Below are 20,846 nucleotides of genomic sequence, written 5' to 3'. Positions count from 1 at the left end.
CCGGGCCTCTGATTGTCTTGGATACCCTCCCTGGGTGGGGGTACCAAGACTCAGAATGATATTCCCCAGAAATGGCAAGAAAACTCTCCTTGTATGCAGCACAGAAGTGAGGAGAGCCAGTACTCCTGGATTCAAGCACCAGCACTTCTGCGGATGGGCTGTGACCTTGAGAAGTGACTTCCTTCTCTGGGTCTCTTCCTTCACCTGCTAAATGAGAATAATTATTCTGTCTCTCATTCATACATTCAAACTGGGGTCATGCTATGTGCCAGGCTCCCTGTGATGTGCTGGGTGCTCAGACATGAACGAGGCAGGAGTGCTTGCTTCCTTGGTGAAGTTCACTATCAGGAGACCGACTTTAATCAAATAGAAGCATAAATACAACAAGCTGTGATAAATGCAGAGAAGGCAAAGCTTGGGAGCAATGGGAGTGTGTTTAGAAGGCTCCTGATCTAGTTCTGGGAGGTCATAGGAGGCTTTGCTGAAGAAGGGAAATTTCAAGCCAAGATCTTGGAAATGAGTAGGAGGTGGGCGGGTGAAGAGGGGAGGAAATTTCGATGATGGGGGCAGAGGGAGCAGCAGGTGCAAAGGCCCTTGGTGGGTGGAAGCATCATGCGGTAGAGAAACAGAGGCAGGCCCACACGCCCTGCCTACAGAAAGCAGGTGTGCTCCACAAGGTCCTCGTGAATATCAGAGAGAATGAATGTGAAGGTGCTAAGGGCCCCGTGAAGCAACATACGTGAGAGAGAGAGAGAGCGCGCACGCGTGAGGAAGGCTGCAAAGTTTAAAATCCCGATCTTGTCCGTCCTGTAGCAGACACAGCGAGGCACTAGCAGCCGCCTCGGGAGGTTCTTCGGGTCGGTTTGTTTGTGTCTTAATTACTGTGCGATGGCTTTCTGATGAGCTCTAATTGGGAGAAGGCTGACGTCTGTCAAGAGAAGAACTTCTGGGCCCCCCGAGACCAAAGCAAGTGTTCTTTTATTTGTTTTCAGTTCTGTGTATTCAGTCTTTTAACTGTTTCTGTAAAGATGCCAGATTTCTAATCTGTTTGTTGTCCAAACCCTTCATTTGGGCTTCACCAGGAAATCACGTCATTGATTTCGTGCAGCAGAATAACAGCCAAGATGCTGCAGGTTCGGGCAAAACATACTGAAATCACGAAGGTTACAGCTGCTGGATCAGTGGGAGTTTTTCTAAACTCAAAATGTGGCTCATGAGATAGATTTTGGTTTTATTCTAAGAATGCCTATACCCAGGGAAAAGGGGAGATAGACTTTGTTCCTCTCCTTCTTTCTACGCTACATACACCCCTGTTCCGAGGGTCAGAGAGAAGGACGCTGGGAGCCCAGGAGCTAGGCTGCAGAGTTTTAAACAGGTCTCTGTTAGCATTCGTGTAGTTAACGAAAACCCACAGGCAGGAGGTCCTGACAAACCTTGCTCTGCTAACAGAAGAAGTGTAACAAACTGTAGGTCCTGCTAATAATAGTAATAGGCCATCAGCTGATACTCGTTGAGTACTTAGAATGTGCCAAGCTCTGTACTGAGTTTTAAACGCAGTCTCCCATTTTATCCCCACAACGGCCCTGTGAGCTAAGAGCCATGAATATCCCCACATTAGAGAACAAGAACGTTTAGAGAGGTTATGTCCCTGGGCCAAAGTTAGCTGGCCTATCTTACCAGGCTTTGTTTAAGGCAGTTTCTCTCATTTATTTTCAGAACTCTTTTCATTTTAAAGATTTTATTTATTTATTTGAAAGAGAGAATGAGCAGGGGAGGGGCAGAGGGAGGAGGAGAGGAAGAGGGAGAAACAGACTCCCCGCTGAGCAGGGAGCCAAAACGTGGGGCTCCATCCCAGGATCCTGAGATCATGACCTGAGCTGAAGTCAGACGCTTAAATGACTGAGCCACCCAGGCGCCCCTATTTCCAGAACTCTTAACCTGTGGTTTGTAGTTGGCCTTCTGAATCCAATGAATCTCCTAGAAATGTCTTGTCAAAGTTTGCATGTAGGTATATTTCTCTAAGGAGAGGGTCTGAAACTTTTTCAAATTTTCAGAGGTGTCCAGGGCCCAAAATCAAGTGAGGAGGCTCAGTTCTGTGTTAATGCAAATCCAAAACAGAGCCCTGAAAGCTTGCTTTAATAATTACCCCAAAACCTTCTCTTCCATAATGGAGTCTATTTCGATCACATTTCTTTTAGTTCAGATGATATAAGGTCCTGGTACCAGGAGGTGTGTATTTCCGGCACAGCTGGGGACGCCACTGACATATAGCGGAGGCTTCTTTTTCCTCTGACAAGTACCTTAAAAAAGGTGCATGGAGCAGATGTTCGAGGCAGGTGCCTCCCGTTATTATGGATTGTAGAACACCAGCCCTCAGTCATAATCTACGTGTTTCATCAAACCACACTTCAAAAGGTGCCAACGTACTATTGGTTGTGATAAGCTAGTAGTTTAGCATTGTTATTTTAAATTGGATCTCTCTACTGACAGCTTAGCTTGTAGGAGTAATGCTTTAAAACTTTAAATCTCATGTTTCCCCAATCCTGCTACATAATTTTAGACTCTTCAAACATATCCTGTTACTGTACTAAATTGATATCTCCTAACGTCTGAATCTACTAAGCGTATTTCACTTTAAATAGACTACATTTTCATTTTGGATGAGCTGCAATATTTTTTTTAGATTTTAGGGTTACCAAACATCTTGAATCCTATAGAAAATATTATAGTGTAGTAGTTTAAAGTTGGTATTTTAAAGTCTGCAACTTGCTTCTTCTCTCTGGTAACCTCAAACTCGAGACGATGTGGCCATTTTCTTGCCAGTTACATGTCACATCTACTTCGCCAGCCAATTCGTCCGCATTGGTCAGAATTAGGTCCAGAGGCGCAATTTCCCTGGCTGCTTCCTCAATTTCCTGGGAAACAAAATTGCCCACTGGGCAAGTCAAGAACTTGTCAGATACTCGGGTTTTTGCTCAATGAGATGTTTTATTAGTCGGGACTTTTTAGGCAGCAGAAACAATAGGTAAAAGGGGATTGATCATCTCACAGAACTGAGAAGCATCTAGAAGCAGCACAACGAGGTTGAGGAGCCTGCAGGGGTCAGCAGGTGGTTCTGCTCCTTGCTTCCTTCAGCGTGTGGCCTCACAGTCTCCGGCCCTGCTCCGACCTGCCTCCGTGCACACACAGGGGCAGCATTCCGTGCCAGGTTCAGCACAGAAGTCCCGGAGAGACTCTATGGAGCCTGACTCAGGCATATGTGCATCCCCAGGCCAGGGTGAGGAGACTGTGCTGGACAGAGCAGGACATCTTAGCTCCCTAAACCCCAATGTCCCCATCTGGAAACAGGGATAGCACTAGACCTACCTTGCCAAGCTGTGGTATTAAGTGAGCCAACACATGATAAAGGCTTAACACTGAACCTGGTACTGCCAGGTCTGCCCGTCTGAGCTCATGTAAACATCTAGGAATGTAGAAATGGCCATTCCCTGTGACGCCATGCGCCCCAAATGCTGACTATTGTCAATATTACCGTCATTATTAATGACGCTTAACCTATGGGCTTAGCCTATGCAGTCAGTAAATGTTAGTTACCGTGGTGAGCATTGACTTAAGTACTGCTGTTCTATAGTGTATAGCGTTAAGGCCTGGCATAGGCACTAATTGCTAAATATGAGTTATAATACTAGCGATAAGAAGAAAGCTTAGTGGGTGACACATAGTAAGCACGTCGTGCAATTTAATTGCCGGCCTCACTGCTACAGTCAGCAGTTAGTATTTCCCGTGAGCTGCTCTGCACCTAGGTGCTGCCACACCCCTTACCTCACTCTCCTCCTATCCTGCGTGCTAACCAGCTTCCTGGCAGCTAAGCACTTGCTCCCTCCACCTCTTTATTAAGCTTCAAGCCCACTTGATCCTATCAGCGCCAGGCCAACGAATCTTTTCCACTTCTGAGCTGCCTTTGTCCCTGGGCCCACGCCCAGCCTCCCGGAGGGGTGTGCTGGCTGCTAAAGCGGGCTTCTGTTCGCCGACTCCATCCGCCCAGCCAGCCCTGCTTGCTGCACGCCCCTCGCTCCCCCAAGCCAAGGCTCCCGGGAGTAGAAGAATAAATACTACCCCGCTGCCCTCAGGTCTCTCCAGTACTCCTTTCCCCTTCCCCAGACTGGATCCTGGCAAAGAGATTTTTTTTTTTGGTAGGGGAGGGTAAATGATGATAATCACAACAACTAACATTGCATAGTGCCAACTCCAATAGACTTTGTCCTATGTGCTCTACAAATATGAACTCACTACTGCTCACAACAGACCTCTGAGGCAGATACTGTTATCATCCCCATTTTATCAGTGGGAAGACTGAAGCACAGAGAGGTAACTGACTTGCTCTCGACAATGCAGCTAGGAAGTGATGTAATTGGCCTTCAAACCCCATAAGAATATTACAATAAATAAGGCATAGATTGCCTGATACATGGTAAAGACTTACCAGTACCCAAGATTATACTAAAGATGATACGGCTGTTATTGTATGTCAGATTCAGCAGAAAGGCTCACTCTTCTCCCTATTGCTGAGTTTGGGACCTTTTAGTAATAAGTGAAGAGCAGAGTATCCTGTGGTCTACAGGAGCTGTCCACCTGCTTGGGGTAGGGAGTGGTAAAATTCTCATAAAAAAAAAAATTAACCATTTTATAGTGTACAATTCAGGAGCTTTTAGGATATTCACAATGCTGTACAACCACCACCTCTAACTAGTTACAGAACATTTTCACCCCAGGATGCCTGGGTGGCTCAGTAGTTAAGCTTCTGCCTTCGGCTCGGGTCCTGGGATCGAGCCCCGCATCGGGCTCCCTGTTCCATAGGAAGCCTGCTTCTCCCTCTCCCACTCCCCCTGCTTGTGTTCCCTCTCTCGCTGTGTCTCTCTCTGTCAAATAAATAAAATCTTTAAAAAAATTTTTTTCACCCCAAAAGGAAACCCATACCCATTAAACTCTTCCCATTCCCCCTCCCCGTAGAGCCTGGCAACTTTGAATCTACTATCTGTCTCTATAGTTTACCTATTTGGGAAATTTCATATAGATGGAATCCTACAATACATAGGCTCTTATGTCTGGCTTCTTTCGCTTTAGCATAGCATAATGTTTTCTAGATCCATCCATGTTGTCACATGTATCAGTGTTTCATTTCTTTTTATGGCTGAATGCTATTCCACTGTGTGGATACAGCACATTTGTGTGTCCAGGCAGGGATTTTAAAAGAACCATTCCAAGATCCTAGCAAGTCTAGGTCACAGAGGCTGTGCCGCTGACATACAGGCAGAACTTTGAGAAACCTCACCCTGCTATGGTCAAGAGAAATCCGGGGAAGCAACGTGCTAACCCAAATGCCTGCTGAAATGGACAAGAAGGGCTGGGAGGCAGACAGCAGGGAGGGTCACTGGTCATCTGCAGGGTCTAAAAGCATTCAGATACTGAAAAACGCTGTGCTGGGCAAATAGAACCTTTGGGTGGGCCGGTTTCAGTCCCTGCTGTGTTTGCAACCCTGACTGCGTGGTCTGGAAGACTGTGGTGCCAGGTCTGGCTTTGGCATTAAAATCTCCACTAATACAAAAAAAAAAAAAAAAATGTTGGCAAATTGAACTTCAAGGTCCAGCAGAGAGATGGGTGGGTCTCCAAACATTAAAGAACCCCCAAAAATGACCCAAAATGTGGGGTGTGCTGTGACCAGTCGGAGAGAAAAGGCTGATGCTGCCTCTGCTAGGAATTAAGAAGAGCGTTACCACCGGCTGAGGGACAGCTTTGGAGATTCCGATCGCGGCCTCTGAGTCAGCTCACATGGAAATAGCTAATCCCTTCACTCCATAATTTTAACAGGAGTTTTTAACCGCAGGACCTGGAACTGTCTGGGACAGTCTCAGAGGATGGGTATGACTCGTGGAACCAGGAATCTAACCAGCAAAAAGGGTTGACTCCCTACAAGAAATTAAAACGTTCTTCTGTCTTATACAATTGGTTTCTTTATCCCATCCCATTCCAAAGGAACGAAGTTGGAGTGTTAACTAGCATTCAGTCCTGTGGTTCTCCACTTTGGAGTCCTAAGTCACCATGGAGCTCGTTAGCATCACAGATTCTCAGGCCCCGCCCCCAGGAGGTGACTTCAGGGGCTCCATGGGAGCCCAGGAATCTGCGTTTTACCAGGCTTCTAGACAACTGGGCCACAGCTCACACTTGGACAAACCCCAGTCTAGTGAATATTCTGATAGAAACTCACTCTGAAATTATAGCTGTCAAATCAGAGTCTAGATTGTACTGCTTGTCCAAATTGCTGAGCCCAGCTTGGAGAACTCAACTGGCCTAAAACAGAATAACATGTTTCTTTTGTTTTATTCATTCACTCCATGAGTATTTGAGAATCTGCAGTCCCTGCAGCTGTATCTGCAGATAAGACAGAGGTGAATCCCGCTCCTTACAGAACTTACATTCCAGGCTAATTCATTGGATAGGGGCAAATAATTCATTTTTTCTATACAGAGAAATCTGTGAAGATGAAAATACAGAATCTCCAAGGGTTGGGAGGGAAAGCAAACATCCACTAGTGTAAATACCTCATTATATGTCTCCTCTATAATATCCTTGCTGAGCATGTATCCACCCAATGTGTACTTACATACTTCCAGGGACAGGGAGCTCACTCTCAGAATGGACCCATTCACTCCTCAGACATTGAATTTTCTTTCCCTGAAACTTCTGCCCTTGGTCCTTGTTCTATGTTACAAGACATGCAGAACAAGATCATTGTTCTTCCCGCAGAGAGGCATTAAAATACTCAAAACCCTTTTTCACTATTCTGCTAAATCTTCTCTTCTCCGTGGTGAAGACCCTGCCTCATGGCCTAATTTCAGGTCCCCTCTCCATCCTGGTTACCATCATCCTCTGGGTGCCTTTCATCCTGTGTCTCATTTTAAAATACAGAGGTGGGAGCACCTGGGTGGCTCAGTCTGTTAAGTGTCTGACTCGGTTTCAGCTGGGGTCATGATTTCAGGGTCGTGAGATTGAGCCCCAAGTCAGGCGCCACGCTAGCGCAGAGTCTGCCTGAGATTCTCTCTTTCTCTCTCTCTCTCTCTCTCGTAAATAAATAGAATATTTTTTTAGAAAAAAGAAAATACAGAGGTGGGATCCAACCAGTCATTCATTTATGTCTTTAGGAAACACACTTGAGCCAGGTGCTGTCTTAAGCTCTGGGGAGAAAGTGCATGGAAGAGAGTAACAACCTTCTTCACTCTGGACACTGTCTTTCTGTCTGTGGCATGTCATTGAACTAGTGGCTGGTGCAAAAGCTCAGCCAACCACCATTTCCTAGGGGTCTTCATGAACAGATCACCCTTTCTTGCCTTAATTTACCTAAGTCTGTTGCTCACAACCAACAGATTCCTTCCCTCTTTAGTTTAGATGCTATCCTGCCAACTCCCAAACTTCTGATTCCTTTTCATCTCTAATTATATTTTCTTTCTCCCTTTTGATTCTCCCCCCTCACTTCTTCTATAAACCTGCTTTCCTGTGAGCTGAGTGCTGAAGCCATTTGCGGCTCAGCTTTATTTCAGAACAGATTATGTGAGCAGCGTGGAGAGACCATCAAGTTTGACCTCCTCTCTTTACACATCATTTCCCCCCATGAGGACTTCTGCCTGACCCTTTCCCTTCATATGCCTCTTTCTCTTCATCTCATGTCCTTCTTAGACAACTGTATCCCCCTCAGCCGTTTCCTACAATGACCTGTGACATAGGCTTCCTGCCAGAGCCACGGGGATAAATAGCTCCTGGTGGATTCAGCAGCATCCCGGGACCCGGAAATGCTCTCTCTAAAACTCCCCAAAGCAAGGATCCCCACCCACCGCTTGGGAGCAGACACACCCTGTGACAGCCCGGCTTGCTCAAGCCACAGTCCTGGAGTCCCTCTGCTGGGCTCCGGGAACCATTGCACTTTACCTTAGCAAGCATTAAATTCATGTTGAATTACTAGGAGCTCACAAGAAAATCAGCCAACGAAACTGAAAGATCCCTATCTATCTCATAAATGACGAACTGGGACTAGAATTAAAAATTTGGAGATGAAAACAACCTCCAAGACTGTCCCAATTCCACCTCATTGTTATTCCAATGAAGAAACGGGGATGCAAGAGAGAATGTGTTAGGGGCCAAGCAGAGGCAAGAATCCAGGCTCCAGAAACAAGATCCCATGCTCCTTACCTCGGGCCTATCCTCTCTGCATCACGTTTCAGGGGCTGATTTTTCGACTTCACACCACCACCCCCATCAGTTGGCCAGCATTCCAGTCCCAGGGTTCCAGGCAACAAACCATAATGGAAAGTATATCCTAAAAACAAAGTCAGACAAACAAATACCATCTGGGTGCTCAGGAATCCAGCCATTTGCTGGCTCCTTTCCTTTTCAGGCTGGTAATCACAGCAATGGCACCAGGGGGATAATATGTTCCTACTTTTCCTTCTAATCCAGGACACCTGTTTCTTCTTTGGGGAATGTGTAATATTTGGGGCTTCTTCTCAACATGTGACCAGCCACCTGTTGCTCATGCCTTTCCAAATTGGCCTCTCAAGTTTGGGGCTGGCCAACTGGACAGCCCCCCCCGACACACACACACACTAAAATGCAGGCATTTGCAATATACTAAATTTGAAGAGTCTGGAGCCTCTTAGGAATTAGCAGGTCAAGACAGTGGCCTCAAGCAGACTATACATCATGACACCTCCCCCCTTCAGTATGACAGCTCTTGTACACTGTCAGAAGTCTTTGAAGGGAAAGGAAGGCTAGAGGTCACCATGGTCTGTCGCTTTATTTTACCTCCACTGCCATTCATTCATTCAACAAGTATTTATTGACCACCTGCTACGTGTCACTCACTGCCAATCATCCACTCATCTGTTCACCCCGCAAACATGGATGGGGCCTCTGCTGAGAGCAAGATCCCATGCTGGATGCTACAGGAGAGCCAGCAATGAATAAAGCTCAGCCCCTGCCCAGAGGAGCTTCTAATTTAGTTAGGGTCATGAATCCACAAGCCACTGTGATTTGAGGTCGTATGTGTTAAGAAAGATACAAAGAACTATGGACCGCAGAGAAAAGAGGAGTCACTCCCTGTTGGCAGGTAAGAAAGTTTGCAAGAAGATGCTGTGTGAGATCTGGACCTTGAGGAATGGGTAGGATTTGGACAGGCAGAAAGAGCGGGAGTGGCTGATCGATGGAGCAGCATAGAGCCTGGTTCACCAGTGGCGGTCCTCCTGGCTGCTGTGTAGGGCAAATGTCCTGCCGAAGGAGTAAACTGAGGTGAGGGGTGGCGAGAGAGCTAGTAGATGTGAAAGGTCTGAGCCTTTGTTATTTTGCTGGCCCCGTAGGTTCTGAGGTTTGGCACCCCATCTGCAAACAGGCAGCCCGGGCAGAGAAGAAGTTAAAGGTAAGCAAGCTGGTAGTGGTACCAGACCACACTTTTTGCCACTTGGTTGGGGGCACTGTGCTTTAGTAGGGAGGCTTTCCTTAGTATGCACACTCCCAGATGTATGCCCGTATCCTTAGATTTCCTTAACGGTAACACCTGCCTCGTGGGGCATTTAAGGGGATAAAGACATTGGATGGGAGAGCACTTTGAAAACTGTAAAATTGTGAGTTTTTAGCATTTCTGGGGCCAGGCTTTCACCTTAGCATTGCTCACCAAGATGGTGGCCTCGTTGAAGCTGACACACTGGGGGTTTTCCCCAGCCTCATGTCATTTATTAGGAATAATAGCGTTGATACAGGAATTGACAGTTTGTGAAGCATCTTCACAGCCACTGTCTGATTTGCTTTCTTTAAGCCTGTGGATCGGATGGGGCAAGGAATTGTATCTTCTCTTTGCTGGTGAGAAATTCAAAGTCTAAAGAGGGTGGTGATTTGCCTACAGTAATGCAGCAGGCAAGAGCACAGCCGGTGTCCCCAGACACACACTGGGCCACCGCAGTCCTGCGTCCCTCTGAAGTCCTGTGCTCTGACTAGTACCAAGAAGTCCTGTGAATATGGGTTCTTGATCCAAGGACTGCAGAGAGGAGCCCAGCTCCTGAGTCCCTGACGCTGTGGAGGAGAAAGCTGGGTACATGCTGTGGACAGGCACTTGATGATGTCCGAAGTGCCTCTACATTTTGCAGAAGAACTGGTCTATTGATGTATAATTTTGTTTGAGCCTTGAGGGCTCTTTTCCTCCTGTTTCTTCCAAGTCCTCTCCATTTAAGATGTAAAAAGACCTAATTGCCCTTTCTTTCCTCAATTTCTACCTTTTTGGTGGCATTTCTCAAATTCAGTTATCCTTCTACAACCCCGATGCTTTTGCCACATCTGTGCACCCCCGTATCATTACATACTTAATATTCTTCTTTAAATCAACCCACTACTTTTCACTTAACAGAACTTATTTTAAAATAAAACTTTATACCGCCAAGTAGAAAGCCAGTATTACTTGCTATAAATAGAAGGTAACTATAAAATACATTCAATGAAAAGGAAATGTTTCTTAAAAATAAATCTTAGAAATCACAGCTATATGTTTGTCCCTCCTCTCTCTTTATTAAAAAAAAAAAAAAAGGAAATGAACAGCTGTTGAGAAAGTTGCTGAAATACATCAGCACTAAGTTAAGACTTCCTCCTTGATTTAACCAAGAGGAATGAAATACATTCCTCTTGGTTAAATCAATGAAATTTTGCATTTTACTCTCCCATTTTGCAACTCAGTGTCATCAAATGCTCCCCCTAAATTCATTTTGCCAGAATCAGCACCAGTTCACAATGCACAGTTTAGGAGACACTGCTATAGATCCCCAGGTAGAATGCTTTAATTCTAAATTGTGGCCTGAGAGATCCACCGGCAATTTCACAATCCTTCAGACCAGCCCCTTCATTTTACAGATCGGGAATCTGGTATCTCTAAAATCACATAGTTCACTAGGGGCCCTCAGTTCCCAGTCTGTTTGCTTTTTGACTCCAGCATGCTGTCCCTCTCGCAGCTTGCAGGAAGGTCGACATAGTCCCTCCTTCTGCCGAGGGAGCCATTAACGCATCGTTGCCATTGTTCAGGGAAGATTTTTTAAGTTTATCACTTAGGCTGATGTCAATTTGCAAGGGATACACTGTAAAGAATCAGTACTTTATGCAATTACAGGAAGTTTAACCTGCTTGTACATTTTATATAAACAAACTGCTAAGGAGTGAGTACTAACCAATTTTATTCCCGTTCAAGTAAATACATTATTGGCAGGATAACCCCAAATGAAAAGTTTTAGGAATAAAAGCCTATCTAAAAGGTCAATTACAAATATGTAAAAAAAAAAAAAAAACCCACAAATCCAAATTCTGTCCAACAGCCTGAAGTCCTGTGTATTTCCAATTTCATTCACACTCAGACATTGATTACAAAGGTAGAAAATAAAGAGAAAGTACAGAAAGCCAGCAAGTGTATTTAACTGTGCTGTCGCTGTTCCCTACAGAGCTGCCTTCTTCCTCCCCGCCCCTGCTCCCCTCCCCACCGGCTGGACGTACAGCTTCTCACTCCTCCTGTCTGGTCTCTCCCACAGCATAGGCGGACATCCGAAACTTCCATCTCACCCCCTGGATCCAGCATTGGGTCACCCAACCGAGTCATCTGCGTATGTATCAATTTTCAGCCACCCAGAGGCCTTTCTTATCCGCAGGTCTGCTACCTAAAGAGTTTCTAAGGACAGCCAAAGACAGCTGTCAGGTTTTCATCCAACTAATATCTCGTGTGTGTCTGTCATGTGCTAGAGACTCTGTGCTAGGTCCTGGGGACACAGTGGGGCACAGGGAGGACGTGGACCCTGCCCGCATGGAGCACAGAGCCTGGTAAACACAGAGTTACGGGGCTGATGTCAAGTTTAGCAGGAGCACAGAAAAGTCAAAGACAGAAGAGCCCCTGGTGAGCTCTGAAACCCTCGCAATGTGCCTCCTTCCCCACTGCTTAACCGAGCTAAGAGTGGGACAAAACTCTGGGGTCAGAGTGGTATTCAGAGTGGGGACTGGGTGGGAGGTCAATGTAGAGGTAGGGGTGTGTGATAAGAAGGCAGAATGGAAGAAGAAGCCATATGAATATGGAAACACGGCATAAAGGAGTTGCAAATGTAAAGAAGAGCTTTCTAGTGACATAAGGAGTTCAGAGATGGAGAAGACCACAGGCATGTATCTGAGCTCCCATCCTCAGAGGCATTCAAACAGAGACACTCATCATTTGCAGGGACATGGCAGAAAGGACAAGAGTTGAGTCAGATGACCTCAGAGGTCCTTTGGATATATCATTCATTCATTCATTCATTCATTCAACAAATGTGTGCTAAGTGTCTCCTCTGGGCTAAGTGCTGGCTTCTGTGCTGGAAAATGGTGGTGAACCGCCTCATGACATTGAATATGTGTTATCCACATAACCCATGGATAAGCAGTCACAGTTCTGGTAAGTGCTAGGAAGAAAAAGTGCAGGGTGCTCTAATGAGGCTACAGATGGACAGAGGGACAGATAGTCTCGGGCCAACTGGAAGAAGAATCCTGAGGAGGAAACATTTGAGCTCAGACCTGAGAGAGAAACAGAAGTAAGTTAAAGCAGGTGAGGGAGGCAGAGCCAGGGAGGACAGAGACGAGCCAAGGAGATGAGCCATCTGACTGTAGACTCTTCCAGCCTTCCCCAAGCTGGAGGGGCCAAGAAGACCAAAACTGGGTGGAGGGGTGGAGGGAGGGGAATGGTCTAGAGTAGGAAGACTGCTCCTGATAAGAAGTTCTAGATACAGTCCCCAAACCAGCCAGCCCTGGGTGGGCCCTGACCACCATTGCTCCATTATTATTTTACCCCAAATCCACATCCAGTTTCCTCCTTGATCCCTGGATAATGCCCACTAATGGGGCTGCTTCCTTTCCTTTCTTCCTCTGTTCAAATGAAAATCAGACATAAGAGTTATCGTTGACAGCAACTTCATATGGTCAATACTGCCTTGCGGCTCCCACAGAAAACAAGCGCTTTGATCACAGGCCATCCTCATTGAAGATTCCTGTCCAGAACAAAAACAGACGATTATCCCCTCGGTGCTATGAATGGGGCCAGACACAGCAGGATTAATGAGCTAAATTTCAGGGCCTACACCGTGAGAAGGTTATTAACAAAGTGAGCATGTCCCCAGGAGAGTTACCAGGATATGCAAACTTGGGATATATATACAGCAGTGCTCTGATACCTTTAATCCCTGGCTGGTCTTCCCTGCTACCTTTGTGAAACAAGTTAGCCCTAATGATGAATGATGTTCACCCTGGAGTCCTGGAGAAAGATTGCCCCTCTGAGGGTCAGCTCCACAGAGATGAACAAGAGCATCTGGGGACACCTGCCATTATGCCATCCAACTGGGGGCTCGTACACTGAGCTCAGCTACCCGTGTATGCTGCCATAGGCATGTGTCTCCTGGCTTGCTTGTTATACCACCTCACCTTCAGCTGCTCTGGGGAATGACCGCACATGTCACGTGGGCCGTGTTTTAAATCAGACCATTCTAAACATGGCTTCCAAACTCAGGGAAGAAACCATCCGACCACTTTCAGGACATGCAGTAACAGGCAGAGAGGTAGAGTATTGGGTTTGATTTTCATAAATACTGAGGTTTGGTATTAAAAATAGAATTATCAATGAACCTGGGGGGGGGGCAGTTTCTTTCAAACTTTGCCTCACCCCCCACTGACTGCTAGAATCATCTTCAGGAGGTTTGATTTCGACCAGCTTCATGTGTTTTCTTCCTTCCTTCCTGGCTAATTATGTTGGGAAGCCTCTGTTCAGTCACTGTTCCTCTAAATCTAAAGCTCATTTATAACCCTATAAACATAGTAGCTATAAGAAGACATATAAATATAGTATTTTTGAGGTTTGGACTAAAGCACTGAGATGAATATCGATGGGTCGAGACAAGTTTACAAGATGCCAAGAGCTCTCAAGGACGAGGTCTAACATCCTGCGACAAAAGGCGGCAGTTACTTCAGCAAGGGGACCATCCTAATAAGGTTCCCTTGGCCCACACACGCCCAAATTGGCTCACACATGGTGCCTGAGCCGGGCAGGCTCTGGCAGAAATGAGATGGCACACTCCTGAGAGTTTTGCTGAGGACGGTTTTGTGAAGGGACCATTTACAGAGGCCTAGGCTGGGTTAGGGGACCCACAAGACATCGTGCGGCGCCCAGGGTCTACAACAGCAGGCACTGTCGCCACCCTCGACCTGAAGAGAAGGTCTGGCAGAAGCTAGAGCTGTGAAAGGCAGTCCCAGGTGGGCGCCATGCCCACCACAGCCGCTGATGCCAGGGCAGTGCCAGGGGACAGGTGCGCAGCCTCTCTCTCCACCACCCCCCAGTCGGCAGGTGCCCCCCCGCCCCGCCCAGCTGAAAGCCAGGGAGCTTCTAATGCAGCCCATGGGGTCTCGGAGCCCAAATCAGGGCAAGGAGGAATGCATGGTGGATCTGGAGGCAATGCAGAATGAACAGCACAGTGTCCAAACAACAGCGGGCTGCCACGGGGGACAGAATGGTGGAAGGGCCTTGGAATATGTTTCGAATAGCAATGCTTGTAAGGTCTTTATGAGAGTTGCTTTCTCTCCAGTAGTTTTGGCCTTGAGACTCACCTGGGCCCCCAGGCACTGGAAGAATGTTGTTTGGATAATACAGTTTCCCTGGAGTCTCTGTCTAGTGGCCTCTCAATTTATCTCACGTCAGGACCTTGCAAGTCACAGTAGTTATGGGGGGGCAGATCCTGGTTGACCACAGCAGAAGCCAGGCACAGAGGGAGCAGCTGGAGGATGCAGACATGGACAGGGCCTCGGGAGCCATGAGAAGTGGTCTGTCCCACGCGAGGGGAAGCTGTCTCTTAATCCATGCTGCTCTAGAGGGCTGGACTCAGCCAAGGTCAGGTAGTAGGTAGAGGCTTGTCTCAGTTCAGTGTAGGGCCTGTTTTCTGAGGGCAGCCCTCTGCCGGCTGTAAGACAGTGAGCTCCCCACCCTGCAAAGCCAGCAGGGGCCGCCGGGAAGGCAAGTCCTCAGGCTAGACTGGCTGGGCTTGAATTCCCTGATTGTGCTACTTACTAGTTGTGTGACCCTGGGCAAGTTCATTGACTTCTCTGTGCCTCTTTCCTTATTCAGAAACGAAAATGATATTAGTGCCCACTAAGTAGCACCGTGAGTTGTATATATCCCTACCAGGGACTTCAGACAGCATCTGCCTCATCCTAAGTACTCACCAAATGTTAGCTCAGGTTTCACTCTCTGTGATTAATTCTGTCTTTACCACCTCCATCACCTTCAAGGAGCTGTGAGTGAAGATGTCCCCCCTGCATGGGGTTGGAAGGCAGTACCCACCCAGGTTGGGTAGTTCAGACAGGATTCAAACCTACTGGCTAAGTAGCGCAAAGTGCAGAACCATTGGAGCCCCATCTGGAAAACAGTAATAACATTGACGCTGACTCCACAGAGGCATCAGGACCCTTGGAGGAGACAATACCTGCAAAGTGCAGGGCCTCACACATAAAATGCGCTCAACCAGTGTGAGCCCTGTTGGAAGGGGTGGCCTCTAAGACCTGCCTGATTCTAACATTCTGTGCGTCTTCCATCCCAATATTCTGTTTTTAGTGGAAACTGGAGAAGCTCATCCCCCCTGTGCCTGGTTTTTGTTTCCTCTCTCTTTTCCCTCTTATCTCTCTGCCTCTTTCCTGTACCTTTCCTCTTCCCCAGGCTAAAGTGGATAATGAGATCCTTAATTACAAAGACCTGGCAGCTCTCCCCAAGGTTAAGTCCATCTACGAGGTACAACGCCCCGACCTCATTTCCTACGAGCCTCATTCCAGATACACGTCCGACGAGATGCTGGAGAGATGTGGCTATGGAGAGGTACGGCGTCTTGGCCCTCTCTCCAGGGCTGTTGGAGGAGAGAAGGCCCGCAAGGTCCCCAGCCACTCCATCACGGACACGTTGGCCTCCACAGTGTCAGCCCCTGCACTCTTTTAAACTAGAATGTATAGTCAGCATTTAAAAATCAAGTGATTTCACCCAAAAATCTGGCTTTTCTTGAAAAATCAGAGCAGGTGTATTTCCACTATCCAGAGGGGGGAGCAGCGCCTCCTATAGGCAGGGCACAGCCTCCCCAGTTCTCCCCTGTTTCCACCACCCCCTGAGAACCCCAGCATTGAAGCCAAGAACCTGTGACCACTTATCACTTGAATTACTGTTTTTCTTCTAGTGGAGTAATTTTAGACACAGCCCATGGCTTTCATCCCTGACAGGCTCAGTGGCCATTTAGGTTTACAATCCCTGGTAGGTAGGTTCTCTGGGTTTTGCACCTGACCTTAAGCCCCTATGTTCAAAGCAAGAGACGCTTTTTAAGAACTCAGCATCGGATGGCTTTTGAAAGAATTAAATGGTTGCTGGACAAGAGAAAGCTTGCTCTGGAGAAGGCAGGTGGCCGTTACCCTGAAGGTCCTGGCAGGCTATATCTCCGGCGAGTCCTAACCCCATTCAGGGCCCCTGAGCGAAGATTGTTGAAAGAAGGAGCCCTGGCCTGGGGAGCAGGGACCCAGGCTCTTGTCCCCACCCCACCACTGTCCCTTTCCTCTCTAAAGGAATTAGGGTTCATTTGGTTGGAGAGCCCAGTGCTGAGAGTCTCGGGGCTCTGGCCCCTGAAATGGACCAGGGCAGGGGTACCAGGTGGAGACTGATGCTCCTGAAGCCAGAAATGGCACACTGGGCCCACAGGCCAAAGCCAACTCCCAGATTTGTTTTGTTTCACTAAGTATCTTTTAAAAATGTAAATGAGTTGCCATCATTTAAACATGCAGAGATTTCACATAAGAACCTGCATTTCTGACTTGTCTTGGAAATGTAAGGAGCGGTGTTATTGTTGGGCAGGTGTCCCAGGGGCTGAGCCACCGCTGCCCTTTGCAGACGGAACATTCCATCTCCAGCCTGCCACACCACCCACCAGCCCAACTCCCACATTGATGGCAGCAGTCCAGCCCTTGGTTGGCCCTACATTCGGGTCTCTGGACCTGCACACTGTCCTCATGAACCACAGGGGGGTCACGAACTGGTAGAGAGACAGGGCAGGATCACAAAATGGCTCTGAGCTTGTGGTGGCGAAGCCTGGGTCCAAGTGAAGACCCTACCACATTGTACCTGAGAGGCCGCAAGCCACCCCGTTCCCTCTCTGGGCCTTGGTTTCCCACTGGTAAATGAAGGGCATGATCTCAGGGTTCCCTACTGCGTGTTGGCACTGCTAGTGCTCCAGCCCGCTCAGCACGGCTGCTGTCTGGGGAGGGAGGCCCCCGGAGCCGCTACAGGTGTGCTCTCTGCTCAGCTACCTAACCCCCCTCCCTCTCTCCCTCCTCTCTCTCCTCTCTCTCCTCTGCTTCTTCCACGATGGCCTTCAAACTCTTCGCTTCTAAGTCGCTGGGAACACTATCTCCCTACTCCCAGGTAATTGAGCTGGTCCGGGGAGACCTTTTCTATAACTGTGTCCCTTTATGCTGGCCGTAGCAGACCCCTGGTTTCACCCCCCCACCCCAGCTCCGCACGGTGCTCCCCGACCAGGGCACAGACGGGAGACTTAGGAGCACAACCTGGAGGAAGTGGCTGTAGCTAAATGGTAGAGGATGTGCCTTTTCTCCCCAAAGGGAGCCTCCCTGATGCTCCTGGGATACTTGGATTATATCCTGATGCTCAGGATTCCAGACACCTGACCCACGGGTTCTATTCAAGGAACTGAGTGATGGGTGAAGGCCCCCAAAATTGCCTGCAGTTTTCCTCAGGCTATGTGTGTAACCCAGGGAGGGGGCCTCGGTATTCAGAAGGGCAGCACCATGAATTTGGATCCTCAGCCCCCTAGAATCCCGGATTCCACGTCACTCCCCCACCTGCCCGCTAGACCCTTGGGCCACAGACCTGCTTAATTGCCGGCCTGGCTCATGGCCTACTTCCTCCCCCAGGACATCTACGAGCACCTGGACCTCCGACAGAGAAGGGCCTCCAGCCCAGGATACATCGACTCCCCCACCTACAGCCGGCAGGGCATGTCCCCCACCTTTTCCCGCTCGCCTCACCACTACTACCGCTCCGGTAAGGAAGGGGGAAGCCCCCAAAGGAACAGGAAGAGCCAGGGGGACCATGCAGTGGCTGAATGTCGCCAGCTGCAGAGACAGCCCAGGGCTTCCCCCAGGATCTCCGTCACACCAGGGCCCTCTGGAGGCCTGTGGCCACCCAGGTCACCAGCCAGGCCTAACTGACATGCCCCTGGCCGGGGGAGAGAAGGGGCACATGGAGCTGAGAAGCAGCAAGAAGGTGGGTGGTAAGCTGCTAAGAGAAGAGGGTGGCAGGCAGCCCAGCAGCCTGGGCTGGAAGAAGACTCCTCTGTCCTTGTCCTTTGGCCTGCCCCCTCCAGAGGGCCAGGGGACCAGAAACAGGCCCAGCCTTACCCCCTCCGGTCAGGTCATCCACAGCCGCCTGGAGGTTAGGGGTGAAGCAGGTGCTTGGGTGGAGGAAAGACGCAATTGAGAGGGTGGTGGGGAGCCAAGGGGTCCAAAGACACCTCCCTGAAGCCCGGTGGAGTTGATGCTTACCACGACGAACTCTGACTCCGGGGTGAGGCCAGAAAAGCGGGTCGAGCCTGTTTCTGCAGACACGGTGCATGAGAGCACAGCCCCTTCCTACCATCCCTGCTGTCATCATGTCACTGCTGCCTTCAGTGCCACCGCGGTAATGCCTGTTTTCTCTGTGCCTCTGTTCTCTCTGGGGACCACTGCCTGCGCGCTCCAGGGCCCGAGAGTGGCCGGAGCTCTCCATACCATAGCCAGTTAGATGTGAGGTCCTCCACTCCGACCTCTTACCAGGCTCCCAAGCACTTTCACATCCCAGGTAGGCTGCCAGCCCACAATCCCGGGCATGGGTGCATGCTCCGTGGGGTCGCTGGGCGCTGGCACCGGCAGCGAGGGACCCTCCCTAACCAGTCCCCCACACTAACCCACCCTCCAGTCCTGACACGCCCTTAGTCCACTCCTTTGACACAGCCAGCTCGGATCAAGCCCGCCAGGAAGCTGCAGGAGAAGTGCCTCTGTGCCTGAGGGCCCTGATGGCACGCGGCAGTAACCCAGTAACCGTGCTGAAAGTCACGCGCTTTTGCATCACAACTCTTGGGACCGAATCCCAATTCCACCACTTAGAAGCCTGTGGCCTCGGGCCGGTTCCTTAACTTCCCTGAGCCTTTCTGTTGTTCTCTCTGTACAGCCAGGCACTGTTCTCGGCCCTGAGGTTGCAAATGTGCTCAAACTAGCCCAGATCCTGCCTTTATGGTGTTTATACATGGGGAGAAAGTTAATAAATGAGTACGCAAACCAGTAAAAGGGTAATTTCAGGTAAATGATATGTGCAGTAAACATAATAAAACAGGGCATCGTGATAGAGTGACTGGGTGGGGGAGGCTGGGCTAGGTAGAGTGGTCAGGAAGGGCTTCTTGGAGGAGGTGACACTGAAGTCAAAAGATGAGAAGGAGCCAGCCATGTAAAGATCCTAGGGAAAAAATCCTGGGCAGAGGGCATAGCAAGTGCAAAGGCCCTAAAACACTGAACTGGTAGCAGTCCACGGTGGCTGGAATGGTGAGCAGGAGGGGGCGTGATAGGAGATAAGAGGCAGGCAGGGGCTAGGTGACATCGTAGATGGTTTAGACAGGGTCTCACCCTGAGTTCAGCAGAGCCCGACCTGGAACCGGGTCTCCCAACTCTAAGCTCAGATTTTACTCCCCACTCGCTTTTCCCCAGGAACTCATCCTGCTGTTTCATCTATACCTTTCTCAACTGCCCCAGAAAGGTCCCATCCTATCTATTTTTGAGGGAGTGGGAGGCGGATCATGCTGAACGGGCGGCTGCAGCATTCTGGGGACTTCCATGTGGAATGAGGCGTGGCTGCTGGGTGGAGGCAGGGGGCACCTCCCTGCATGGGATCCTGCTGAGCACGCGCCACCTCGTGCCTGCATGCCCACCATTCAAGCCCGAGTCCCTTCCTCAGCACCGTTAGAATCCATCCATTCCTCTCCTCTCACCATTCTTAGAACCTCATGGGTTGAGGTGGGAAGTTGAGTTTTGGAAGAGCATGTCCACCAGGGAAAGATGGTGGACCCTCGGGAAAGATGCTGGCTGCCTCTCTTTCCGAGATCAGCTGACCAACTGCTGTCTCCTTCTTCCTCTCTCTCTCTCTCTCTCTGTTTCTCTCTCTCTCTCTCTCTCTCCTCCCTATGGTCCCTTCCTTGTCTACCTGGCAGCTGGAGAAAGTAACATCTACCGGAAACCCCCGATCTACAAAAGGCATGGTACGGTCCGAGCAGAGAGGGCATGGCCAGACAGGGGGCGGGGCCTTTAACCATCTGTGCCGATGGTCTACAGGGGCCACCAGAAGGGACACATGCAAGGCTGCAATTCGGTCTTTCTTGGTGGCTATCCCCCAATCACTTGCGGTGACACTGGGGAGGAGTTTGGTGTCCCTTCAAAAGAGCAAGGAAGGCCTCATGTCCCCTGAATATTTTCCCACCTCCTTTCCAACCCCCCTTCCCTGCTGTCTGGTGTCCTAAATTCCACGGGCAGGGTAACGCTTGTCAAATGCACGGACCACTGGGAGCACTCCAAGGCATGGCTGCTCAAACTTCGACGGTCATTAGAATCATGGGGGATGCATTAAGAGTCCTGAACCCCACCCCAGACCTACTGCATCGCAATTTTGTGTTTGTAAGTTTCTCCAGGTGATTCCAAAG

General features: G+C 49.1%; 1 protein-coding gene across 5 annotated transcripts in view; it reads left to right on the top strand.

Moving 5' to 3' along the window:
• Positions 1 to 20,846, top strand: part of ABLIM3 (actin binding LIM protein family member 3) — a 108,580-nt gene that overhangs the window by 71,547 nt on the left and 16,187 nt on the right. For 4 of the 5 annotated variants that reach the window (XR_012377575.1, XM_025867276.2, XM_073890884.1 and 1 more), the window contains 7 exons: positions 9,405 to 9,463; positions 11,607 to 11,678; positions 15,791 to 15,946; positions 17,498 to 17,527; positions 18,037 to 18,166; positions 18,863 to 18,961; positions 20,361 to 20,408. Coding sequence is in view for 4 of the 5 variants with exons in the window: in XM_025867276.2 (XP_025723061.1) it covers positions 9,405 to 9,463; positions 11,607 to 11,678; positions 15,791 to 15,946; positions 17,498 to 17,527; positions 18,037 to 18,166; positions 18,863 to 18,961; positions 20,361 to 20,408 (594 nt within the window). In the remaining variant the exon portion in view is untranslated. The remainder of the gene's footprint in view (positions 1 to 9,404; positions 9,464 to 11,606; positions 11,679 to 15,790; positions 15,947 to 17,497; positions 17,528 to 18,036; positions 18,167 to 18,862; positions 18,962 to 20,360; positions 20,409 to 20,846) is intronic. The other variant, XM_073890886.1, reaches the window with a different exon arrangement.

This window comes from Callorhinus ursinus, unplaced genomic scaffold (genome assembly GCF_003265705.2).
Source record: "Callorhinus ursinus isolate GAN/ISIS: 27379988/994484 unplaced genomic scaffold, GSC_fseal_2.0 scaffold3, whole genome shotgun sequence".
Taxonomy (NCBI): domain Eukaryota; kingdom Metazoa; phylum Chordata; class Mammalia; order Carnivora; family Otariidae; genus Callorhinus; species Callorhinus ursinus.
The sequence above is the reverse complement of the archived record's forward strand: the minus strand, read 5'-3'. Positions and strand labels throughout refer to the sequence as shown.